General features: G+C 37.2%; 1 protein-coding gene across 1 annotated transcript; it reads left to right on the top strand.

Annotated features, from left to right (window-relative positions):
• Positions 1-4,391: 4,391 nt before the first annotated feature.
• LOC121726685 (toll-interacting protein-like) lies at positions 4,392-25,453 on the top strand. Its single transcript, XM_042114160.1, has 8 exons — positions 4,392-4,569; positions 5,060-5,173; positions 5,721-5,796; positions 11,662-11,773; positions 18,032-18,146; positions 21,847-21,933; positions 24,514-24,690; positions 25,202-25,453. Exons 1-8 carry the CDS (start codon positions 4,525-4,527, stop codon positions 25,310-25,312), a joined length of 837 nt encoding a protein of 278 aa, XP_041970094.1. The 5' UTR covers positions 4,392-4,524; the 3' UTR covers positions 25,313-25,453.

Here is a 25,453-nt window from a genome sequence, read left to right as displayed (position 1 = left end):
TTTTATATTTTACACAACAATATCAAATTCACTTGACATTATTATTTATTTGACAATTGACATTTGACAAATTTGCGGCCTGCGGGTGTGTTCGTAAACTGAACAGTATATTAGGAAGGTGTAATTTGACCAGTGATATATATAGGAAAGCTACGAATAATAAAAACTAAGGAAAAGTAACTCCGTCAAAGAAAATTCTCCTTATTACTTGTCAAAAAAGTGTTCCTTAGGTACACATTTCAATACATATTTTGCATTAATTAGGTGACCTTGAGCGGTACTAGGCTGACGTTACATGACAGATCAAAAGGAACCAAATTTAAAACGGTAATAGTATGGGAGTTACGATTCCTTAGTTTTTATTATTCGTAGTAGGAAAGGTAGAATTTGACGAGATTTGATTTGCCACAAAGACGTCAAATCGTAATTGGTCTGTAGTAGATACCTACTGTTGTAGTGTAAATTTAGGAAGGAACACACTGTTCACTGGAGATCAATTTTGACAGTTGTCTTTTTATACGTTGATAATTTTCAAAGTAAAAACCCATTTGCGGCTGGCCGCTTTGCCGTCCGCCGACTTATGCAGAATAGTGAATGGTCAACGGCGGACGGGCAAGGCGGCCTGCAGTGAATGGGCCTGTGGGAATATGAGTGGCCGCCACAAAGGAAGATCTTCCGACCGAGCGAGGTGTTATGCTCGGTCAGGCCGAAGCCCACGTGATGCATTTCAGCTGTCGTATATATACTGACGCGCTCAGAAAACTTCGATAGCGCGATGCAGAAATGTTAGGCGAATTGTGGGTACCGCCACATCACTCCCCCCCGAAGACCGGAGGTCGAATCTTGAAGTCTTGTCGCTTGAGTCGCCAATGCCAGTGAGTTCCAGTGAGTCGGAACTGCTGCAGTGAGTCCCAGTGAGTCGGAACTGTAAGCTGCTGCACGGGATCCAGTGAGTCGGATAGCTGCCGTGCGGGGCCGATGCTACGTGCTGACCAGGAGAGATGTGCTCTGCTTGCTGACCGGTCGGTGTAGTGAGAAAGCCCGATGATGCCGATGCGGAGTCGCCCAGGCCGCGGTACATTGCGGCTAGTGGACGATGTACCCGATGAGGCGATGCTGGCTGGCGCGGTGCGGAGGGGCGGGGAGTGATGATGATGAAGGAGGCGTGTTCTGTCGAGGGTCACCAATGTGGGAATATGCGTGGCCACCACAAAGGAAGATCTTCCGACCGAGCGAGGTGTTATGCTCGGTCAGGCCGAAGCCCACGTGATGCATTTCAGCTGTCGTATATATACTGACGCGCTCAGAAAACTTCGATAGCGCGATGCAGAAATGTTAGGCGAATTGTGGGTACCGCCACAGGCCCATTTAATCATCGACTTTAATCTTACGACAATGATTATTATACTAAGGGCTTGATTCACCACTTTCTGATAAAGTGCCTAATAGAATAGGCTATTCACAACTTTTTCGACAGATTCTATGGGGAAGCTGGTGACGCTCGGGCCCATGCCCATACAAAAGTGAAAAAAAATTTCGTCTTTCAGAGCTGCCACTTTCACAGTGAAATATCTACAAGGAACACGTACACACCCTAAAGTATTATCACTTATTTTTGTTACACACTGTATAAGTGGTGGTAGTTCATAAATCATAGTTAAACTATGAAAGGGTATATGTTATGTAAATTGAAACAACTGATTGAAACAAAGAAAACAACGCGCTCTGAAAAGAACGCACGCCGTCTTTGTATACGTTCGTTATAGAAGTTGAAACACAGAAGAAAATCGCTCTGCAAACAACGTACATTCGCAATGACGAGAGAAACTGTCCGTGTAATAATACCGGACGTGAACCGGCTTTGAAAAAGGCGTTTTTCTAATAAGAATTCTTCGCAACAACACTATGCGTCTTCACATCGAGGCTACGTCGAGCGAGGGATCTTCGCAGCGTGGCTACGGTCTTCATGGCGTTTGCAGAGCTTCAGAACATCTTCACAAAATGGCGGCACTACAATTATTACCGGCACGGCGGCGACCGGCAGCGAGACGAGGTCGGTATGGAATGCGCGCACGGACTGAATTCGCGCTCTCGTAACTTCCCACACGCCGGAACCCGCGAAGAGGCCCCGGGTGGGAAACCATGGTCAGGGGCTATACCCCTCTACATGGGAAAATAAATTCGCGGCCCGCGAGAGCCCATATTTACACTCGGGCGATGCCAGCGCCGCGAGCCGCGGCGCGGCCAGTTTCTCGCGCGGCAATCATAATTACCTTGTAAATATTTCTTATTCAATTTTTTTCCCTTTCTAATTTTTGTAAATGTTTTTATCCCTTTCTGTACATCTCTTTCTAATTGTAATAGCCAATGAAAATCAACCTTTTAACTTCGTGTACATTTTGTAATAATAATAATTATCTCATTTTTTTGTATTTAAGCAGCACATTTGTAATTTTTGTACTCCTCCGACCTCTAGTGAACTCTTAGAGAGACCAACCGGTCCTCTAAACACGGTACAAAAAAGGATGTGAAGTTACATTTCGCAAGTAAGTGATTTTAACAGCTCATTTCTACGATATTAAACTCTTATTGATAATACAGGCACTTAAAAATGTGGCACTAATCTTATTATACCGTATTCACCACATATTTACCTTTGTTTTACCGATTTTTGATAAACAATAAAATTCAATAGTGCTGGAGTTTTCTGTCGATAAAACTTATCGATATCTATATAATAATTGTATTAAAATCTCCGTTAACCGATTTTTATTATCAAATACATATTGTGCTCTTAAAATAATTGACAGGTTTCCGTCTGACGAAGGAAGAGTGAAGACTGTAATTATGGTTGAAAAAAATTAAAAAGCCTGGTTGGCGTCCGAAAATTGCTACTACCGCTTGCCGTTACTATTTGAAGTGTACAAACGTTCTCTGTGAAAATACAAAACGCAAAACTACCATTCGATCGTGATTATGTTTGGAAAATTTATTTCAGCGTCTACTCTTTCTTGACAGACTGTAACTGTGTAACGGTAACTAATAAAATATAATGTTAAAGTATCGCACATATATTTTTATTATTTATAAATACCTTACCTACTCCACCCCAATAAAAAAATGTATTCAAACGTTCCATATTTATGTATGGATCGCATTATTAGTTAATTTCCCTCGCACTTCTGCAATCAGCACCAAAATGGCGAAAATCAAATGAGATAAAGTAAACCAATAAAAATTGGTTTGCTAGATCCATAAATAAATAAGGAACTTTTATATTATTACTAGACTTTCCGCACGGCTTCTCCCACGTAAATATCTAATTACACAGACAAATTGGTCCACAAAAAATAGCCTATATAATCCTTCACGTTATACATTCCCCCGCCTTTTCCACATTTTCCTCTATTTCTTAGCTCCTATTAGTCTCAGCGTGATAAAATATATAAAATGGGCTGCCTAACACTGAAATAATTGTTCAAATTGGACCAGCAGTTCCTGAGATTAGAGCGCTCAAACAAACAAACTCTTCCGCTTTATAATATAATTAGTATGGATATGATGAGATTAGTTAGGGTCTAATCACACAGAACACTTATTCAGCTTTGTTCAGCTTTAATACGATACACTGTAGCACTACTTTGATAATATTAGAAATGAAATTAGAAAATACAATACAACATAGTTTTCGTTAGAAGCTTATCTTCAGTTTTGTTTTTAGTTTTTGTAGTGCTAACTGCTAAAAATAAATGGATTATAGATAGGTACTGCTACTTCACGTTATCTACGTATGAAAGCGTTGTTAATTTATTACGCCTATCTAAATTACGGAGAGGAAGTCTGTAATCTTTAATACAAATATGTAGCGTTTGTATTATTCAATTTAATATTTTTGTCCTAATGGTCGACATTGTCTGAATCTGGAAACATTTCATCGATAATAGAAAAGACAGTTGTACATTACTAGTATTAGTTCCAAATATTCCCACTACTGCCGATATGGCGACTTTCAAACGTCATTTTTACGTCAAATTTAGTTCCTATCCCTAATAATGGGGGAGCTGATTCCGCTTCAAATAGGCACAAAAAATAGCTGTCATTTCAAAGGGTATCATCAGTCCAGCGTACTTGTATAATGGAGGTCAGTGATTTAAATGTATAATGGAGGTTAGTGACAGGCATAGAGGAAAATAATACATATTATCATAAACCTATAATGCTATATATTATGTCTATATGCATATTATGGTGACAGGGTAGCATGGTCAAAAACGCTTGCATGTTTCGGGAAGAAGAAGAAGAAAAATATTTTGACATATTTTTGTAGATATTTGACACATCATCTGAGAATGACACTGACAGTTGACAATTGATTATTGACATTGCGTCTTAATCATATTTTCATTTTAAAATCGTTGAACTTGCGAAGTCTGCGTTAAAACTGTGTTATAAATAATAATTTTCCTTCTACACAAGCCGAGGACAATTTCTATAAACGACATATTTTGCTAATATAGTGAAATCATGACATCCACAGCAAACGAAACTGCTGAAGAACGTCGTCGCAGGGTATGTGGTTTTGTTGTTTTGCGTATATGATTCATAATAATATTATGTCTCATCGTTATCGCTAAATAATTATAATGAGAAACAAAGGTATCTGAACCGGTTCACTTTTACCTATACTGTAAACAAGTATCCATATTCATAACACTTTATGTATATTTTATTGTGTATCTCTTTTCGAGAATTTTCTAGATAAGTACTTGTTGAAAAACTTCTTATTCTTCCTTTCTTTTAGATATGAATGTAGGTTACTTACTATGTTGATAGACATTATATGAAGGACATAAACTCTATATACCTACTATTCTCTTTACTCATTAAAGTAACATTACCCACCTAGTTGTAGTAGTTTGGTACTTAATTTATTGTCTACAACATAGTGTTACTTTAAAATAGAGCTTACTATGCTTATTTAATGTTTGATGATAATATTGTCTTTGAAATTAATTAATTTGCTCTAAATAAAGGATTCCGATGTTCTTTCCATATGCAGGTGCTCGTTGGGCCCTTGCCTTCAGGATTTTTAAGAGCTGATGGTGTGGCAACTACAGTGGATGCTGACTACCAAGCGGCTCTGGCACTTCAGCAGCAGCTATGTGGACCTGCAGTGAGTACATTATTAGTACTCATATTTACTGACTTCTAAAAGTGACATAGAAAAATATAGAATTCTGAATTGTTTTACTTATTTCATAAAAACTGATTCAGATAAAAGAGGTATTGGAAGCAGTTGATAACCTTGTAAATAATTTAATATACATATAAAATTCTCGTGTCACGGTGTGCATGGTTAATTTCCTCTGAAACGGCTTGACCGATTTTCGTGAATATTAGGGAGCATATCGGCTAGGGTGGAGAATCAGACAACATCTACTTTTTATATTGAGAAGTGCATTTGTTGAATAAATAATAGTAAATGATTACCACTGAGACTGACGGTGACCATTGTTTGTGCGATGGGATAGAGATGGACGTTGCCATGGTGTCATGTACTTATTTAGTCACTTCAATAAAATAAGGGCAAAATACTTTATATGGCAAAACAATGTTTGCTGGGACAGCTAGTTTTATATATATAAAAGTCATCTAAAAATGCATTTAATATAAACCAAAAACTCTCTATTCAAAAACATTGATGCCATTTTCATTTATAGATGGCTACTGGTGGTCCTCCTCTCACAGCAAGACTCAGTGTTACCATTGCTCAAGCCAAGCTTGTTAAAAACTATGGTAAGTTTCACATTTCTTACTAGGTTTTCCTACGTTTACATTCAATGATACACAAAGCCTAACTTTTCTGATATACTTTTGTGATGGTTATTATTGTAAAAAAAACGGTGCATGTACCTTTTATCAGGTAATCTAAGATTCAAAACTCATTTCATCTTGGGAGAACAAACATGCATAAATTGATTACTATTTTGTTTACAAATGCACTGTATCATAAATTCTATTTACAAGTTTACCACTATTCCTTGTTTATATCTTGTTTCTACGGTGCGTTCAGACGTGCGCGTTTTCTGTGCGTTTTTTGTTGTAGGGTTTAGAAGAACACGCCCTGAATTAGCGCACATAGAAAACGGTAAAGTCTGAATGTGCTCTTAAACGATAGGGATGATGACATTAGCGAATTTTGTTAATAAAATGAAGAAATCATGTTAAAAAATAAGTGTTCCCGAAATTTCAGCTTGATAGCATTTATATTTTTTTTATTATGCGCCTTCAAAGTTGAATATTCAAGTCGAATTTTTTTTCAATTAAATTTCTTAAAATTTGTATACAATTCGATAACTTATGCAATTAAAAGCAACTTTTGTTATAAGACCACTTTCAAAAACGCAATATTTATTTTAATATACCTGTCGAACAAAGTTGTCTCCCGATGCGTACAAACTACGGAAGATTGACGTCATACTTTCGTAGCACTTTGTATGGAGCGTTTCGGGCAGGTCTTTTTTATGAGATATTTGAATTGTCATATCTTGGTGAATTTTTAAGCTATCAGAGTCATTCTTTCAACGATGTTTCTATTTTTTAAGTCTTTCAATTACCGATAAGAAAAAAAAAATAGTCATCATGCCTATTGTATCAGTTTTGAACATAGGCTCAGATATTTTTTAAATAAATTGTAACAGAATGTATCGTGACGATATATTATTTGAATATGACACAAATAACTCTTGCGTGTTTCTGACGCCGGTTCTTCCCGGTGGCAAACAAAAGGGGCGCCAATTTTTTCAGCACTACAAGCACCCTGGCCGCCGAAAAATTTCGCCCAGGGTACTGGTAGACGGTTGTGCTAAAATCGGAACTGGGTGGTATATTATATGTTTAGTACCTGGATGCTCGGTATAGCAAACACTCATTGACTTCGTGTTACTTAAGAGGATTCCACACCGCCATTTTTTCCATACAAACGTTGTCCCCTGTTTCATCCCTGCTATAATGCTAGTAGAGTTATAATTTTTTTCCTGAATATCTACGGCCACTAATACAATGTCCCTATGTTTTCTTTTTTTTCATAATTTAATTATAAAATAAGATATGAACGTTCAAAAACCTAAAAATATGGCCAGATTTTCCGCTGTGTTCAAACGTCCAGAAAACAGATTTGGCTAGATTATACAAGAAAAAGCAAAACATAGGAACACAGCTCAAGCCTTTTTTTAATCTTTAATGAAAAAAGTACTTAAATCGGTTAAGTTTTGGAGAAGGAATCAGGGGACAACGAATCGTTGATTTTCTGTACATATTTCTATATATATATATACAGGGTGTAATAAGACCACTTCCGATAACTTTGGGGTATGATTATACTACATTTTCTGATTACGAATATGTATTTTTTTTTAATTTTTTTTTTAATTTTTTTAATTTTTTATTCTTTATTTTTTTATAATTAAAACCCTTTAAACATGATAATAAACCACATAGAAAAATATTTTAAAATATTTTTTTAAATTTTATTATTTTTACCCCAATAAGCATTTGCAAGCGCGCGGTCAACGTTCTCGTGTTCCGAGTACAAACCCGAGAACGTTGACCGCGTTAATCAGCTGTTAGCTCCGCCCTACGCACGCTAAGTCGAAAGGTCGTATGCGACGAATGACGATACACTACGAGTTACGACTTACGACAGAACACACAGAAACCCTAATGTATGTCTTTTCAATTTCAAACCCATGAAGGTCACCATGACGTGGAACTTAGAACTCTGACCTCTGACCTCTCATCTAAGCTACTTGCAGTGTTAAGAGTTTAATGGTAGCTCATGTAGAAAACTGTAAGTAACTGTCTGTGCATGTGTAACAACTTACGCCAGTATGGCAAACTTCTAAGATTATTAGACTTGTTAAAAAGTTCATCGTAAGTAACGAAACCTATGCGGATGAACTGTTTATCCGCAATCGTCACTTATCAATCGAAATAACAGATGATACACGAAAAAACCTCATACATAAAACTGGCAATTAACTTACGTGAAAAATGTTGAGTTCAAGTGTTCTTACTTCTTTATGCATTTTGAAAATAGTCCTTAACACCAAGCAATAAGACCAGTCACCACCAAGAACGTCAAAAAAACTTCTCGTTGAAATGTATCACACCACAAAGTATTTTATTACAACTGAAATAATAATCAATTATTAACACTTTACACAATATTACCACGTTTTGATACTTGAAGTAATTGTTAAAAAATCAAACTTATCTCCTAACAACTCTAACAACCTATTACCTCAATGCTCAAATGGCTACTAAATTAAAAAATCTATTTTAATTTTTGAAATAATGTTCGTCGTGTATCGACTTTCGGAAGTAGTCAAAAGACACCGAACGGCGGCTTGCTTTGATCGCGGCGCCGACAAAGCGCGCCGCTCTGCAGGTGCCCGACGCACGTGTCGCTAATCCATTTCAAGGACAATCTAAGTGTTGTACCCTATAAATTCAATACTATTTAGTCGATATTTAAATTACCATTAAATAATAAAAATTATAACTATTATTTAGTAGATCTCATCTCATTTTTTAAATTCGATACCTACATTACCGTGATAAAGTGATTGTTATACCGTGGTACGCGTTATGCGCGTCTAAAATACTTTAATACCTAATTAATTAAATAACTTTTAATTATTGTCGCTTTTCTTAATATTGAGTAGGTATTTGTTTATTTTTAGTTTGACAGTAATCAATACGTACTCGTATGTAAAACAATTAATACGATTTATCGATAAAAAAATTATCGATTACTCAAAATATTCACATTGCACAGGGATACATCCCTATTATTTTACAAAGTTTTTTCTTCAATTTTGTTCAGTCGGCTGTCTAACACGCGCCGTGCTGGTGTAGGTACTGTGACGTTTTTGTTTAAGTTTTGTAATTTTACGTTTAGATGTTGTCATATTATTGCTTGTTTTGTGTATTGTTAACTATTTTTTTTATGTTTGTAATTAATAACGGGCCGTGACAAGATACGTCCGATGAATGTGCGATGCTTTAAGGAACAGGTGAACATCGTCGTCGATAGACGATAGTGCGGTTTAAACAGTGCAATAAAAAGTGTTTAAAGAATTGGAATGTCTCCTGTAATTACTTTTGTTAAGTGTTGAATAACTCTGCAATCTACATCGAGTTAGATGGATCATGGAGCACAGTTCGAACTGCAGAAGCAGACAGCTGATCACAGGTCAGTGAACTAGTTATCACGTATGTTTTCCATTGATAGGTATTGATAGGTGCAGTAGGTAACTGTGTATGTATTTTTACAGATGTGTAAATTGGATGATGATCGGATGTGAATTATGATTTCTTTTCCTTTTTGGCCGGAAGTAAAAACTGAGTATTTTTGAGTAAAAACCTGAGAAACGGTAATTAATAAATTGTAACATTTTGTTAAATCGTGAAAACTATTGTAATTTAATAATCATTACAATATTGGTGGTTTATTCACTACCTACGGGCTAGGGTATAGGGCACACCACGATCAGCTGTTTTGTCTTAACTCATGACTAGCGCAGAGCCGCGCGCGCGGTATTCGGCGCGGGCGGCGCGGGGGGGCCGGCTCGGCCCGGGGTTTCATTCATCGGCGGCGGGCGATATTATCGCGCATTAACTGCACGCATTATACATTGCGTGTTGAAAATTTTGACTATTTTAAAAACTGGCGATTACATGAAAATTTCTTGCACCAATGGATATATCTCATGCCCTATAATAACCCCACGAAGTTATCGGAAGCGGTCTTTTGACACCCTGTATATATATATTATGTCGCAGCCGACTGGTTTAAATAGCCGTTCAATCAAACAGCTAGCCCTTTGACTGAACAACGCCATTCAATCACACGGCTATACGTCATTTAGCCGACTTGTTGACTACAACGTTCAACACTACAGCTAGACGACGCTTTGCCAACTGGTTTGTTTTTGTTTTGGCGGGGTGCTGCGCCCCCCGAGCCCCCCTTTTATTTGACGGCGGTCACCGGCTGCTGCCGCAGCACGCTAGCTGCGCTCGCTCGGCTCCCTCTGTGTTGTGGTCTAAGTTCTAACCTAACCTAACCAACTTTTGGACTTTCTGGATTGTGTTTGTTTTTGTTTTGACAACCCCCCTTTCGGGGAAGGCTGCGTCCATCCATTTCATAATCCCGTAATTTCTCCTCGAATATTTGTTGAAATTTTAATTAACTCGTATGTGCCTCCACAATTTTTGTCTCTCTAATAACACTTGTAATAACTTTTAATAAAACTACTTTCTTTCCGAAAAACAACCATAAACACCAACAATCACCTGCTAGTTGACGCCATATTGTAAATAAAACGCACCTAGCGCCGCAGCGGTGCGCGCTGAACTACTTCAATTAGACGGCGGCTTTTGAATCAGCTGTAGTGTTGAACGTTTTGAGCGACTAAAATCTATACTATCTATACTAATATTATAATTCTGCAGAGTTTGTTTGTTTGAACGCGCTAATCTCAGGAACTACTGGTCCGATTTGAAAAATTATTTCACTGCTGGATAGCCCATTGATTGAGGAAGGCTATAGGCTACATTTTATCACGCTAAGACTAATAGAAACGAAGACATAGAGGAAAATGTGGAAAAAACGGGGGAAATTGTATGAAAGGGCTTATTTGAACGCGCTAATCTCAGGAACTACTGGTCCGATTTGAAAAATTATTTCAGTGTTAGATAGCCCATTGATTGAGGAAGGCTATTATAGGCTATATTTTATTACGCTAAGACTAATAACAGCGAATAAATAGAGGAAAATGTTGAAAAAACGGGGGAAATTATATGAAAGGGCTTATTTGAACGCGCTAAACTCAGGAACTACTGGTCCGATTTGAAAAATTCTTTCAGTTTTAGATAGCCCATTTATCGAGGAAGGCTATAGGCTATATTTTATCACGCTAAGACTAATAGGCGCAATTATTTGAAATTGCTTATTTTAAGAAGTACTGGAGCAATTTTTATGTTATTTGGCAAACATGAAGAATAGACTACGTGAAGGAACAAAGGCTATTTTTTTCGGAAAAATGTACGGTTGCGTGAAATTCCTAAATTACGCAAGCAAAGCCGCGCGGAACATCTATATATAATAAAATCGTAGGAAAATAAATTCTGTACATTGACTATTTTTGTACAATAAATAATACTTGGGATGTAATCTATTATGCTAACGCGGACGAAGTCGCGGGCAACAGCTAGTAATATTATAATTCTGCAGAGTTCAAACAAACAAACTAACAGTTTGTTTGTTTGAACGCGCTAATCTCAGGAACTACTGGTCCGATTTGAAAAATTCTTTCAGTGTTAGATAGCCCATTTATCGAGGAAGGCTATAGGCTATATTTTATCACGCTAAGACTAATAGAAACGAAGAAATAGAGGAAAATGTGGAAAAAACGGGTTATTCAATATACAAGCTAGACATGTGATTGAATGGCGTTGTTCAGTCAAAGGGCTAGCTGTTTGATTGAACGGCTATTTAAACCAGTCGGCTGCGACATATATACAAGTATTGCTCGTTTAAAGATATAAGATACCTACTTTGAATATAAAAATATTGAATTTGTAAAAATACTTGTACAGGACTGACCCGCATGGACCCGTACGTGCGCCTGCGCGTCGGCCACTGCATATACGAGACACAAACTGACGCCAGCGGTGGGAAAACGCCCAGGTGGAACAAGGTTATACACTGGTAAGTCTATTTATACATCTTTAACTTACTTGTAATTATTGTGACACATTACATCATAATTTATGGAGATACCTATATGTATCGTAGTTTTTTTTTTATGAAATAAGAGGGCAAACGAGCAAACGGGTCACCTGATGGAAAGCAACTACCGTCGCCCATGGACACTCGCAGCATTAGAAGAGCTGCAGGTGCGTTGCTGGCCTTTTAAGAGGGAATAGGGTAATAGGGGAGGGTAAGGATGGGATGGGAAGGGAATAGGGTAGGGGATTGGGCCTCCGGTAAACTCACTCACTCGGCGAAACACAGCGCAAGCGCTGTTTCACGCCGGTTTTCTGTGAGAACGTGGTATTTCTCCGGTCGAGCCGGCCCATTCGTGCCGTAGCATGGCTCTCCCACGTATAAATAGTCTCCCACGTAAAAGTTGTATAAACTATAAGCATATTGAGTTACAGTTATGTTGGTTACATACATTTACATTACAGTTACATATGGCAATGCGCGGGTTTTTTTTGCGAATTGGTTTTTGGTCACCAGCAGGCTGCAGGTTGTAATATGGAAAGTACTGTCAGAAAAATTGTATGGAATATAGTTAGGTTTTGTCAGGTCCAGGTAATAGGAGGTAAGATCACGTCAATGACCTCATATAACCAGACCGAGTAATGTATGAGTAATGTGAGTAATGAGTAACTACCTATATTACTTGGTCTGGTTATATGACCACCTGCCACCTTCATCCCATATATTCATTTCTCTGATGTTACAAAAGTAAACGGCGACGACGTCTCATTTCTCTTAGTAATATTTAACAATTTAAGCTAACGATCCTTAACTGCGACTAATTTTAAGAAGCGTTCCTAGAGAACAAAAATTAAAAATGCTTTATTTCTAAATCGGTTAAAAATTTACACTTTTAGAAAGTCTGCATGAGGCCTACTATGGGTTCGGGAACTAACACGGCGAGAGGAACCGCTGTAAGAACTCGCACGGGCCACCTTTTGCCAAAAAGATGGGAAATTTCTTCTTGTTGAAAAAATGAAATAATAACTTTTAAACTAATTTACTCAAAGTATGTAAAAATGTATTAGAAGCAGCCTGATTGGTATGTCAGCTTATTTTTCCCAAGGTTTGTTATCATTTAGAAAATCAGTTACCGTATAATAAGGCCTAGCACACAAACGTTCTTTAACAATTTAAAGGTGCCTTAACTCTCACAAAAGATCCTTTTCAAGGTCTCCTAAGTACCGCGAAATTAATGCTCGCACGCCGACGTCACAGACGCATCGAACCGTAAAAGCGGCTTGAAGATCCTGCACGAGCAGCCTTTAGGCCGCGTTTCCGCTGCCGCGGAGCGGAGCGGGGAGGAGCTTAGCGGTGCCGAATTGACCAATTCCAATGCTCGAAATCTTCGCTCCGCTTCACTGTCACACTTCACCCGCTTCACTGTCACACTTCACTTCCGCTGGAATAGCACGATTGGCCAATTCGGGCACCGCTAAGCTCCTCTCCGCTCCGCTCCGCGTCAGTGGAAACGCGGTCTTACGGTCACAAACCAAGAGAGATTTAAAGTTTATTTAATTTAATTATTTTAATGAAGATTTTGACATACACTCCATACATGTTCTGTTAAAATCTTCAATTAAGTAAAATAATCATTAAATCTCTCTGAGAGAGGCCGTTTGTGTTCGCTGGGGGAGCCCTGATGTTCACAGTAGGGCAAGCCAGACATTTTATAATTTTTACAGCCATTAGCCGTAGCAGTTTCCACATGACGTGATTATATTATTGCATATCTCGTCGACAAAATACGTAGGTGGAAAGACAAAAGATGTGTTTTAGCATGACTGCATGAAACATATTTATAACACTTTTTGTACGATAGCGGACACAATTTAGATACTGAAACAACGGTCCTTTTTATATTCAATGCAAAGAGCGTTTCTGGTTTGTCAATTGTCATACATAAGGTAGCGCTCTTAAACATTAATAGTTGCCTAAAATTTTTTTCCACTCAATTCTCTATCTATACTTAAAAATTGTATCAATTTTTGCCAAAAATTATTAATGTCCAGTGGAGGAATATCAAATATCAATATCTAAATTTAGATTGTTTCTATTAGTCCAAAACATACTCGACTAAAGAATTTCCAAAAAAAATCCCCATCGAAGGCGAAGAATGAATTCTCTTGGTCCTTGCAACAAATCGTACTGGATAATATTGATTAAAAAGTTATTTTTAACTCGGCAACATAACTTCCGAGTTTCACTAATCCCTGAAACTCTATACTCGTGTATCGATTCGTCACTTGTCGGCTTTATCTTGTAAGCTGATAGGCAGAAATACGCACAACTGTCCACACAAATTTGCGAAAAAATTTAAAGTTAGTGCTGTTATTGTATGATTTTTTGTCTGCGCTAAACATAGCCAGGGTTATTTATGAAGACGATGTACATTGTACAGACAAGCAACTTCTTAACATATTTAACCAAGAGAAATAAAGTCGAAGGTCAGTCTTCGACCGTATCTATGGAAGGTAGAGAACTTCCCATCTGCATGGTGGATTAGTTCAGTATTCCAGCGACTAGTCTCTATCCCCATATCATCAAAAAAACTGAGTGTAAATACTGTAGAGAACTACGAGAAAATGTTTTTCTCTCCGTTTAATGCAAACTTTTTTGTAGCAGGTCCAAATCAGTTTTGTACGGTTAATTTGGAGTGGCTCCAAATAAGTTCAAGAAAGTATATAGTAGTACTTGAAAATTCTTCAGCTATTAGGAATTTCAAGTAATGCTGTCTATACCTATTAACCATTTAAAAACTCAGGATTTTAAGTGTAGTATATTCAACGATATCAAAATACTTAGATACGACCACTGAGGTAGTAAGTACTACGTACTAGAGCAGCTATTGCGAACAAAAAACATGTCGCACTTGAGGCATGAGCGGGGTGGGAGGCGGGGCGGTGATTGCTATGGATCAGTACCGCAAAAGTGACAAGTTTTGTGCCTACACTCGAATGAATGCAAAATCTATTTGAGTAAGTGGATAAAATAAAAATAAAAATTCACTTTTTTATAAAATTTATAATTAATAATATGGATCCATAGTCCACTATAGCTAATTACCTTATTTAAATTACTTAAATATTTTCAAATATGTACCATAATAAAATTATTATAATGTACGCATGTATAATGTACGTAATATTTTAAATACATATTACCAAAATACAAACTCGTCTACGTGAGTAAGTACTTCATTCATCGTCGTCTTATCATAGATCTGTATTCTGCCTACATTACACTCTGAATCTACTACTCTATGACAATGCAAAATGGCGCGCGTCTTCGCCTAGTAATTGAATGTTCGTATTTTAATTGAAAATAATTAAATAAGAATGCTAATACCGATGAAATGTTATTCCGTTGCATTTGGAAGTGTTACTGGAATCATTTTTGCAGTATCTTAACCCACAACTAGGCATTTTTGCGACTTTTTTTGGTTTCGTTTTTGATTGTGGTACGTCTGGCGCGCAGAAGAGCTCGCGGGCGACTTAGTGCACTGCTGCTATATAGATTACGTTGAATGTGACCAAGCATTGCGTTGCGTTGTCGAGTCTAGTACGTAGTACATACTATGTCAGTGGATACGACGTAATATGCCGTCAAAACTGTAGCAATGTTTTGCATGCAAAATGTGTATCGAGAAAATATTGTCGTCCTTTTTTGTCTTACAGTAATAATATATAATATACCTACTATTTTCTCTTTCGTTCATTTTACGCTTCGCTTTGATTTTTCTCTTGAAATGGAAGACAGTAATTTAAATATTAATAAAATCTTAGTAATCACGTGTGAAATATTACACCTTTGGCTTTATTTGTTTTATTCGTTCTAATTCTATGAGTATATGTATTATAGTGATAAATTATCACTGATAATATTGCATCTATTATAACAATATGCCCTATTATTTCTACAACCTATATCGGTTGTATAAACCTTTATAGTAAGTAATTAGTAATAGTCGAGTTTGTTCTTAAGCTAAAAAGAAGTATGCTGTTGTGAATCAAAGTTTACCATAATATAATCTTACTTCTGAATAATGAATAGCAAAACAAATCAATGAAATCAAAAAGATATCAGTTAAAAGGTATTGTTTATACTTAATAAAATTCAGAAGCAAATTGGCCCTAATAGCTTTAAATGCGTCATTATATTATATCATACGTATATATATCACAGTTCTAGTTGATCGTTGTACCATTAGGTAAGTTGTGTCATAATTAAGGAAAAAGACTACCATTTGAATAATTCAAGTCCCATTATGTTTGAATTAGGAAACTCCCGATCGATCGATAAGCAGTCAGCAAGCTCATGATAATGAAAAAGCTAAGAACACTCTCGATTTTTATCTACTTTTTAAGCGATTTTCAGCATTATCGGTTCGTTTTTTAAATATACAATGCCACAAGCAAACAAACATAAAAAAAGTTCGTAAAACTTAATTATCATATTTTAACACCTTTCCAGTTTGGTCGGTACTTAACTAATATCTAAATAATTATATAGTTTTTACTTATTTTAGTTCAGGAAATCCGTTTTTATGTGCAAAGGCTTAAAATAGAACTTTTGTTTTGTAGATTCTAAATGAATGTTGCAATTATTTAGTGTTATTATACGGTAGCAATTCGCCAAGAATTTTTCACAAGTATTTATGTTAATGAGGTAAAATTTTTTAGCTGACATAATTTTTTAACGTTGCGAAACAAGTCGTTCTTGTGTAGAATAAAATATTATAATCTGTCGCTGTACACTTAACACAATATGATTGTATCAAAACATTCCAATAATATATTAAGTAGAAGTTAAAACGTCACTCGATTGCTATTAAAACTAGAGAAACTTGTTATAATGAATACTACTTGGTATTTTGATAAATATTTAGTTTAACATTTAAGTCCGGCTGCTGCATACGTATAGAAACTCGCACATTGACTATATTGACCCATAGCCATTTATCTCTTACTCGCTCGCGAAAATATTGCTATCTTTCCGCTTTTGAAATCCAATGGAATTTGGAAACGCGAACAACCATTTTGGTTATTGACTGAAAAAGACAATGCTGTATGAATTGCGGAATTGATCCGAAACCATACTTGATTGCTGGCCCAGTCGTAGCCTGAAAGTTTCGGCTTGGGTAAAATTGCAATATTTTGGGTTAATCTTAATAATAATTATTAGTACGGGAGGCCTAGAACATTTTTTTTATTACTATCAAGCAAATTTTTTGTGAGTGGCTTAATTTTGATAAGACGAACAACATTTTTATCTAACAATCCATATTTAAGGACCATCTAATCAAAGTATGAAATCCTTTCTATTTCTGTTAGCTACCACTTTCAAGATTTTTCGCAGATAAAAATGTTGTTTGTCTTATCAAAACGAAGCTACTCACAAAAAATTAGCTTGTTAAGCGGGGAATTGACTACCGGGCCGCCCGTCACGGGCAGGTCTGTCGCATGTCCATGCCCGTTGCCCGTGCCCGCGGCCTGCCCGCGAGATCGCATTTTTCCCGCGCGGGCACGGGCAAGTCTGTACATGAATGGTCGCGACGGGTGGCCCGCCGTCATTCGCGCCTTGGAGAGCAACTGGACTACTGGAGTGCACTTAAAATATTATTGTGAAAAATACAAACACTAAACTTAGTTCACTGACATTCGTTATTTCCATTTACCTGTCTACCGTATCCTTGTTTGTAGAAAGTTAAAAGCAAGGATTACATGAACACTGATCTACCTAATGCCGCTAATATAGCGAACTTATTGAAAAATCCAAAGAAATCAATGCCGATGCTGATCTATCATTTGTTACAAAGAAGATTGAGTCCATGAGTCCACGACCGAGCTGCAGCCCTCTATCTATTCGACTGACTTGCCTGTCTGTGTGTGTTCAATAGGGGGGCAAGCGGCAGACTTGTGCCAGACCGGGCGGCCCGCGGGCAGCCCGGTAGTGAATTCCCCGCTTTAGTAATTAAAAAAAATGTTCTAGGGCTCCCGTACTATAATATGTAATAACCAATACTTTTTAATAAAACACACGACTGTATTGCACATTACACATAGTAAGAACTTAAGAACATCATTTTAATAAATTTCATGGAAATAAAGGATATTACCTATATGAATATGAATATAGATTTTTATCATGTCCCCTACGACCGAGTTCTCTTGATAGACATTGTATTTTGTCACTTTGCAGTCTGCTGCCGCCGGGTGTAAACTCTGTGTACCTCGAGATATTCGACGAGTGCTCCTTCACCATGGACGAGCTTATCGCCTGGACACACATCACAATACCCTCCGCTGTCATGAAGGTCAGTTGTTTAGCTTTACATAAGTATAACTACAGCTTCAACCTTGGAGAAATTAAACCAGAGTCCTCTCAACCCATTACTAATCAAAAATGTTCACATGTATGTATATATTTTATGTGATAAGAGATGTCTCCATTATGCCAAACAAAAACAAGCCCACGCTGTATAATTATTCGCTGCTCAAATTTTATTTATTAGTAAGAGGGTTCATTCGTAAATAAATTTTAATATTATAAAATATACATGTTAGGTTACATTTTTAGTAGAGATGTGCCGATCATGACTTTGGCCGACTAGCCGACTAGCCGATTAGTCTGCTGCAAAGAAACCGACTAATCGGCCGACTAGTCGGCCAAGCCGATCATGGTTTCGACAGTTTCCGTAACGCTTTTTTACTGCTGTTTCGTGGGCAAGTCACACACGCAGCCTGCAAACGTGTCGAATCGTGTTAACTGTTTTTAGGAAGATCGCAGACGGCATCTCAGTCTTCGATCTCCCTTAAAGTATGTTTACTTCGCGTACCGTACGTTACTTTATTTTTGTTTTTATAATACAGTTGATGGTTTTCATTAAATATTTCATGTACATGAAATCTCGATTTAATAATAAGTACATGCTTAATTTGTTGTTAAAATTATATTTACAAAAATAATTTCTTTACTAGCAAGTATCAGAAACACTTCATTCAATTTTAAAATGTGTAACACTGTGACAATTGAGTGTGATATGATCAAATTATAAATAACTAGATGTCCCGCGCGGCTTCGCCCGCGTAAATTAGGAATTTTACAGAAACCGTACATTTTCCCATAAAAAATATTTTCCCCGTTTTTCCCGCATTTTCCTGAGTTTCTTCTGTCGTATTAGTCTTAGCGTGATAATATATTATATAATATAGCCTATAGTCTTACTCGATAAATGATCAATCTAACACTGAGATAAGTTTTTAAATCGGACCTGTAGTTCCTGAGATTGACGCGTTCAAGCAAACATACTCTTCAATGTTATTATATTAGGTAGGTATAGATTTTTTTTATCTATGGACACCACGTCAGTCTGGCCCCGTGGTAAGTACCTGATGGACTTGTGTTACAGGTACCAGACAACGGAAATATATTTAATACTTTTATACTATACATATATTTAAGATTTTTATTATATGATACACATATTTAATACACATCCATGACCCAGGAACTTTGAAAACTTTTTGTTCCGTCGGCGGGATTTGAACCCGCAACCTCCGGCTTGAGCTACCAACGCGCTCACCACTGAGCCACAGAGGTCGTCAAACTATTTTTAGAAATAAAATAAAGATTTTTTTTTAATTATCGCTTGACAAACTTGAGTCTCGATCTAAAAGACTATGAAATGGTATAATATGGTACTGATGATGATGATGATGATGATGAATGTAATTTGCATAGTAGCATATGGTTCCTGTTCTTAAAACAACGCCGAAACTCCCAAACTTGTATCTATAAAGAATCAGGAGTTCTCTCAGCACCTTCCGAACCACGGTATACCAGGTATATCTCGGTGCAAAATCTTACTTGTTGGTAGCATATGCTTAGAATACTTCTCACGAAACCGAAGTCACCACACGTTTCCCTATAAGTTTTGAGGAGTCCCCTCGATTACTTATGGATCCTTCATCAGATCACCACTTTTGTGAATATAAAAATCGAGTAACATACGGCGGAGTAATCGTTGAATATAAGAAAACGAACATAACACCTCCCCCATTTTGAAAGTCGGTTAAAATTGTAGCCTATGTGTTATTCTGATGTATAAGCTATATTATTGTAAAGTTTCATTAAAATCCATTCAGTAGTTTTTGCGTGAAAGAGTAACAAACATCCATACATCCACACATCCATACATCCACACATCCATACATCCAAACAAACTTTCGCCTTTATAATATTAGTAGGATGTAGCCTATAATATATTATCACGCTAAGACCAATAGGAGCGGAGCACCAATGAAGAATGTTTCAAAATCGGGTGATTTTTCCTATTGTGCTGCGTAAAAGTTTCGCAAAAATTGGCAGAATTTTCTTTATTTACCCATGAATTAGTTACTCTCTCGGGTCTGTGGCTGTTTGGTTGTTCGTTTTGTTCGGTGTTGCTATGTGTCTGTGCGGATGATTTTCTTGCTCTCTGTATTCTATGCCTATCCCTATCCTGGCTGAGGCGAGCCTCACGCTCTACAGATGATTCTCTTTCTCTCTGTATTCGATTTCTATCACTATTCTGGCTGAGGCGAGCCTCACGCTCTACAGACGATTCTCTTTCTCTCTGTATTCGATTTCTATCACTATTCTGGCTGAGGCGAGCCTCACGCTCTACAGACGATTCTCTTTCTCTCTGTATACGAATTCTATCATTTTTCCGACTGAGGCGAGCCTCACGCTCTACAGACGATTCTCTTTCTCTCTGTATCCGAATTCTATCATTTTTCCGACTGAGGCGAGCCTCAGGCTCTACAGACGATTCTCTTTCTCTCTGTATCCGATTTCTATCACTATTCTGGCTGAGGCGAGTCTCACGTTCCGTTGACGATTCTTCATCTCTTGCTGAACGTGCTCTTTTGGCATTCACTGTACTACGACCTATGTTCGAACGACGACGTCTTCCAGGCATGATCGTATAGTAATACCCACAAAGCAACAAATAACCCAATCGCAAAGCAAAAACAAAAGTCCGTTTTTCTAACCAAGTCAAATATATTTTTATCGACAATTCAGAAACCAAAGAACCAGAAACAATGAATATCTGAAAGAAAGCGCTGTGGTTGCTCCTCTGCGTTACCGTCTGCACAACCACACAATGACGAAATACACTATCTACTACAATAACATAAGCCCGAAGCTTATGAGAGCCCCCGGCCGGTTCCGCCGTAACCGCTATGTCCCTCGGCCGCCGCCGCGCGACATATTTTTTGATTCCGCGTAAGTTTATACGTTTGAAAACTTCTAAAGTATTGATCGAAATTGTATAGTGTAAAAGACAATTATAATCTACATTTAATGTCTTAGCTTCCAAACATGTTTATTTGGATAAGGGTTAATGTTGTAAATTATCAAAATCGCTTCGTAAATAAGCCATTATTTTTCGTAAAAAGTAAAGAACAAAAATGGCTATTGTGAGTTATCCCTAAGAAATAGACATATACCATCGCGGACTTTTTTGTTTACCTTATTAAGGTGTACAATACTGTGGTACATTATTTTGATCTATCTCGTAGGGTTTAGCCAGCGTTTGCAATATAAACGCAAAAAAATGAATTTATTTACGACATAACATTAGAAACCTCTAAAATTATCAGTGTTTCTCTACCATATTATGCATATGTTATACATATAAACCTTCCTCTTGAAACACTCAATCTATTAAAAAAAACCGCATCAAAATCCGTTGAGTAGTTTTAAAGATCTAAGCATACATACACACACACATACATACAGACAGCGGAAAGCGACTTTGTTTTATACTATTTAGAGATAATCAAGGATTTTCTTTGATGTAATTTCAATAATAGCAAAAAAGTTAAAAGCCGATTAGTCGGCGCTTTTTGCCGACTATTCGCCGACTATAAAAGTGGCCGGATAGTCGGCTTTACCGACTAGTCGGCACATCTCTAATTTTTAGACAAGCATCTATAATATTATAAAAATCGTATTACTATTTGTTTCAGGGCGAGACCCACGAGGACTGGTACCCGTTGAACGGCAAGCAGGGTGACGGCATGGAGGGCATGATCAACCTGGTCTTCAGCTACTCGGTACGCGCCAAACAGTATAGTATAGTCCCGTGGTCGTCAAATTGCGGCCCGCGGCCGTTATCTGTGCGGCCCGCTACAACCGCTAAATTATTTTAATGTTCAACTATACTGTACTCGGCGAAACATGGCGGTAGCGGTCAATGACTCCCTGTCAAAAAACTTGTCATTTTCTATACAAGGCCGCGATTGACAACTTCCGTCCGATCAGACACTTCATTGTCAATCGCGGTTTATATAGAAAATGACAAGTTTTTGACAGGGAGTCAATGACCGCTACCGCCAAGTTTTTGCCGAATACAGTGTACACAATGGTTAAAATGACGCCATATTTAATGATAAACGTAACTGGCCAATGGGCATTGTCCAAAAAAATCACATGTACTTTTTTTTTTTTCGTTAGGGTATAAAATAGGGTATTTTAAGAATATAAATTAAATAATTTTGAAATTCATTGGCTAGTTTTTTCTCAATAAATTTTTAAAGTTTCGCGCTGACGTCATCATCGGCGGCCAATAATTGACCTCTGCAGTATGTTTTTTTCCTTTCAATCTTATTTATAATGGCTGGTTCGTCAAATGCAAGTTCTCATTATGTATTTAGCTGATACGAGAAGCTTACCAAAAGTTCGAAACGTAATGTTGGTCTATATATGTATGTATGGCGTATGTATGTAATATTTCCATAACTGTCCAGTTTTTGTATATGTTAGTCTATTTCAGTCTCTGAACAAATGTGCAAAATTTAAAATGTATGTATGTTTTTATGTTTGTGTTCGCATATCTCCGGAACTACAAGTCCGATTTAAGTAATTATTTTTTTGTTGTACTGGGTATTATTCAACTTAGGAAACACTACAATTCGTACAATTTTGAAAACTTTTTTATCAGGTTTACTAGCTGATAAAAAAGTTAGAACTATTATCGTAGTTTTTAAGGATAAAAAATTTCGCAATAATAATAATTTTAATACATACTTAGTACTTAAATAAGATTTTACTTCTCTCGTGTACAATAATTTAATAGGCTTAAGTTTTTTAACCAATAGTTTTACAGTGATTTTGTATCGAGAGAGTAGTTTGTAAGTGTTGAAATTTCATCGTCAACAAAAAATTATATCATAAATATGAAACAAACCCACAAATACAAAATGTATGTAATATTTAGAAACTCAGAAATACAAAAAATGATTTTTTCATAGTTTTTCATTTAAGGGGTGGTTGTTAAAAGGGTTAAAAATTTATTAGAATCAGGTATAAAAATATTGAAAAAACGTTTATATTATCTAATTAAACACAATTACTAAAGCCAGAATGGTTAGATCTGCATTTTTCCTCCTTTTTGAAAAAGGGGTGAATTTCACCCCTAAAATCAGGCCTGTCCCACTCGCGAGAATAGGTATCGAACTGTAAGTACCACCCGCGGGTGGCCAATCAGTAGGGACTCACAAGCGAGCGGTGATGCACGCGCACTTACTTACTGATCATAAAGGAATTTTATTCATGATACTGATTTAACCGCTGTGACAAAATCGTTATAAATCTTATAAAAATGAACAATTAAGGAAGGCCAATGAAATATGTATTTGAATAAGGTATTTAAATATAAAAAGTAGATAAAAACTATACAAACATAGCAAATAAACCAATTTCATACACAGAAACGCACAAACTACATAGAAATAAACACAAGTTACTATGTTTAAATTGTAAAAGTTTCCTGCACTATAATCGAATATATAAAACCACTATAAAATATAGGTTGGGTTACTTAAATTTTATATTACTATAAAAAGGTTTGCTATTCATACCAATAGTAATTAAAAAAGAATATTTTGTTTTCTAAAAGGCGAAAACCTTGATTTCGTCAGAAAAGGTACGAGTTATGCGATAGACAGAGAGCGGACATGTAGGTGAATATAATTGTAGGCACCTAGCACTGCGCGGTCGGAATTTGAACTTAATAGTATCGTAAAATGAGTCGTTATTTCTTTAAACGGGTTTCGCTAGTGAGACTTCTGTTGGTACTACTAATATACAGTGTGTAACAAAAATAAGTGATAATACTTTAGGGTGTGTACGTGTTCCTTGTAGAGAGTTCACTGTGAAAGTAACAGCTCTGAAAGACGAAAAAAAATTTTCAGTTTTGTATGGGCAAGGGCCCAAGTGTCACGAGTTTCTCCATACAAAAGTGAAAAAAATTTTTGGTCTTTCAGCGCTGCTACTTTCACAGTGAACTCTCTACAAGGAACACGTACACACCCTAAAGTATTATCACTTATTTTTGTTACATCCTGTATATTCTGTGCTAAAATGCAAAAAGCGCAATACGAGCGTATGTCACTTTTGAAGTAGAGGGTAAAACATACTCAATTCCAAAATTTCATCCAAATCGATGGAGGTTCAACGAAATCGGAGGTTGTGCCTGATTTTTGCCTTCATTAACTGTACTACTGGAAGAGATTGCAATTTTGTAATAAGGCCGCCTTTGTGCACTCTATTCATTTTATTGTGTTTTTATTTTATGTGTGTGTTTGTAACTGTGATGTGCGCAATAAAATATATTCATTTATTCATTATTTCAGGTCGGTCCAGCGGCAGTAGCGGCGTTCCCTCCCATGCTGGTGGTGCCGAGCACGGGGATGGGGTACGCGGCCATGCCGGTGTACCCCGCGCCGGCGCAGCACTACCCGCCGCAGCAGCAGCAACCGCAACAGCAACAACCGCAGCCGCAGCCGCTGACGGAGGAGGAGATGAAACAGGTAATGCATGCACACCTATGGCTTATGAGAATGAGGCTTCAGTCTCGAAATCAGCGAGCAGCGGAGCGGGAGCGGCGCGATCCAATGTATAGATTTGTATGGATAAGCCGTCTAGTACGCCGCGTGCCGCTCGCTGTGTTGCTTTTTTCGATGCCTGTCCATATTATTCTTTACATTGGAACGCGATGCCGCCGCTCTCGCTCCTCTTCCCGCTGATTTCGAGACTGAAGCCTAACTGAATGAGCTATGCCAAACTAATCGCCTTTTCTATATCGAGCGATCAAGGATCTTCGCCGTTAGTACAAAAACAAGAATACCACTTTCACTAGTGCTCGAATTTATATCAATGTACTCGATAGAGGCACGATATCAATATTTTGGTGCGTGAGTGAAAGAGACAACAGCGACCGAATTATTCAACCTTCAGAAGATTAACACATGAGATGTAATACTTTTATTTAATATTTTTTATATACTTAATTTTTAATAAATAATGTAAATTTTTTTTCAGATCTGCGAAATGTTCCCAAGCATCGACCGCGAGGTTATCAAGTCCGTGGTTGATGCCAACCGCGGCAACCGCGACGCCATCGTCAACTCGCTGCTGCAGATGTCAGAGTAATATCTGTCTCTTTCCAACCAGGCTCTTAGAGCGATATCGACCTCTTTCTTACACCAATTTACCAATAACTGCTGCAGATTTTCGAGTAATATCTCAATCTCTTTCCAACCAGACTGTTGAAACGATATCGACCTCTCTTTC

The sequence above is a fragment of the Aricia agestis genome, chromosome 4 (genome assembly GCF_905147365.1).
Source record: "Aricia agestis chromosome 4, ilAriAges1.1, whole genome shotgun sequence".
Classification (NCBI taxonomy): domain Eukaryota; kingdom Metazoa; phylum Arthropoda; class Insecta; order Lepidoptera; family Lycaenidae; genus Aricia; species Aricia agestis.
The sequence above is the reverse complement of the archived record's forward strand: the minus strand, read 5'-3'. Positions and strand labels throughout refer to the sequence as shown.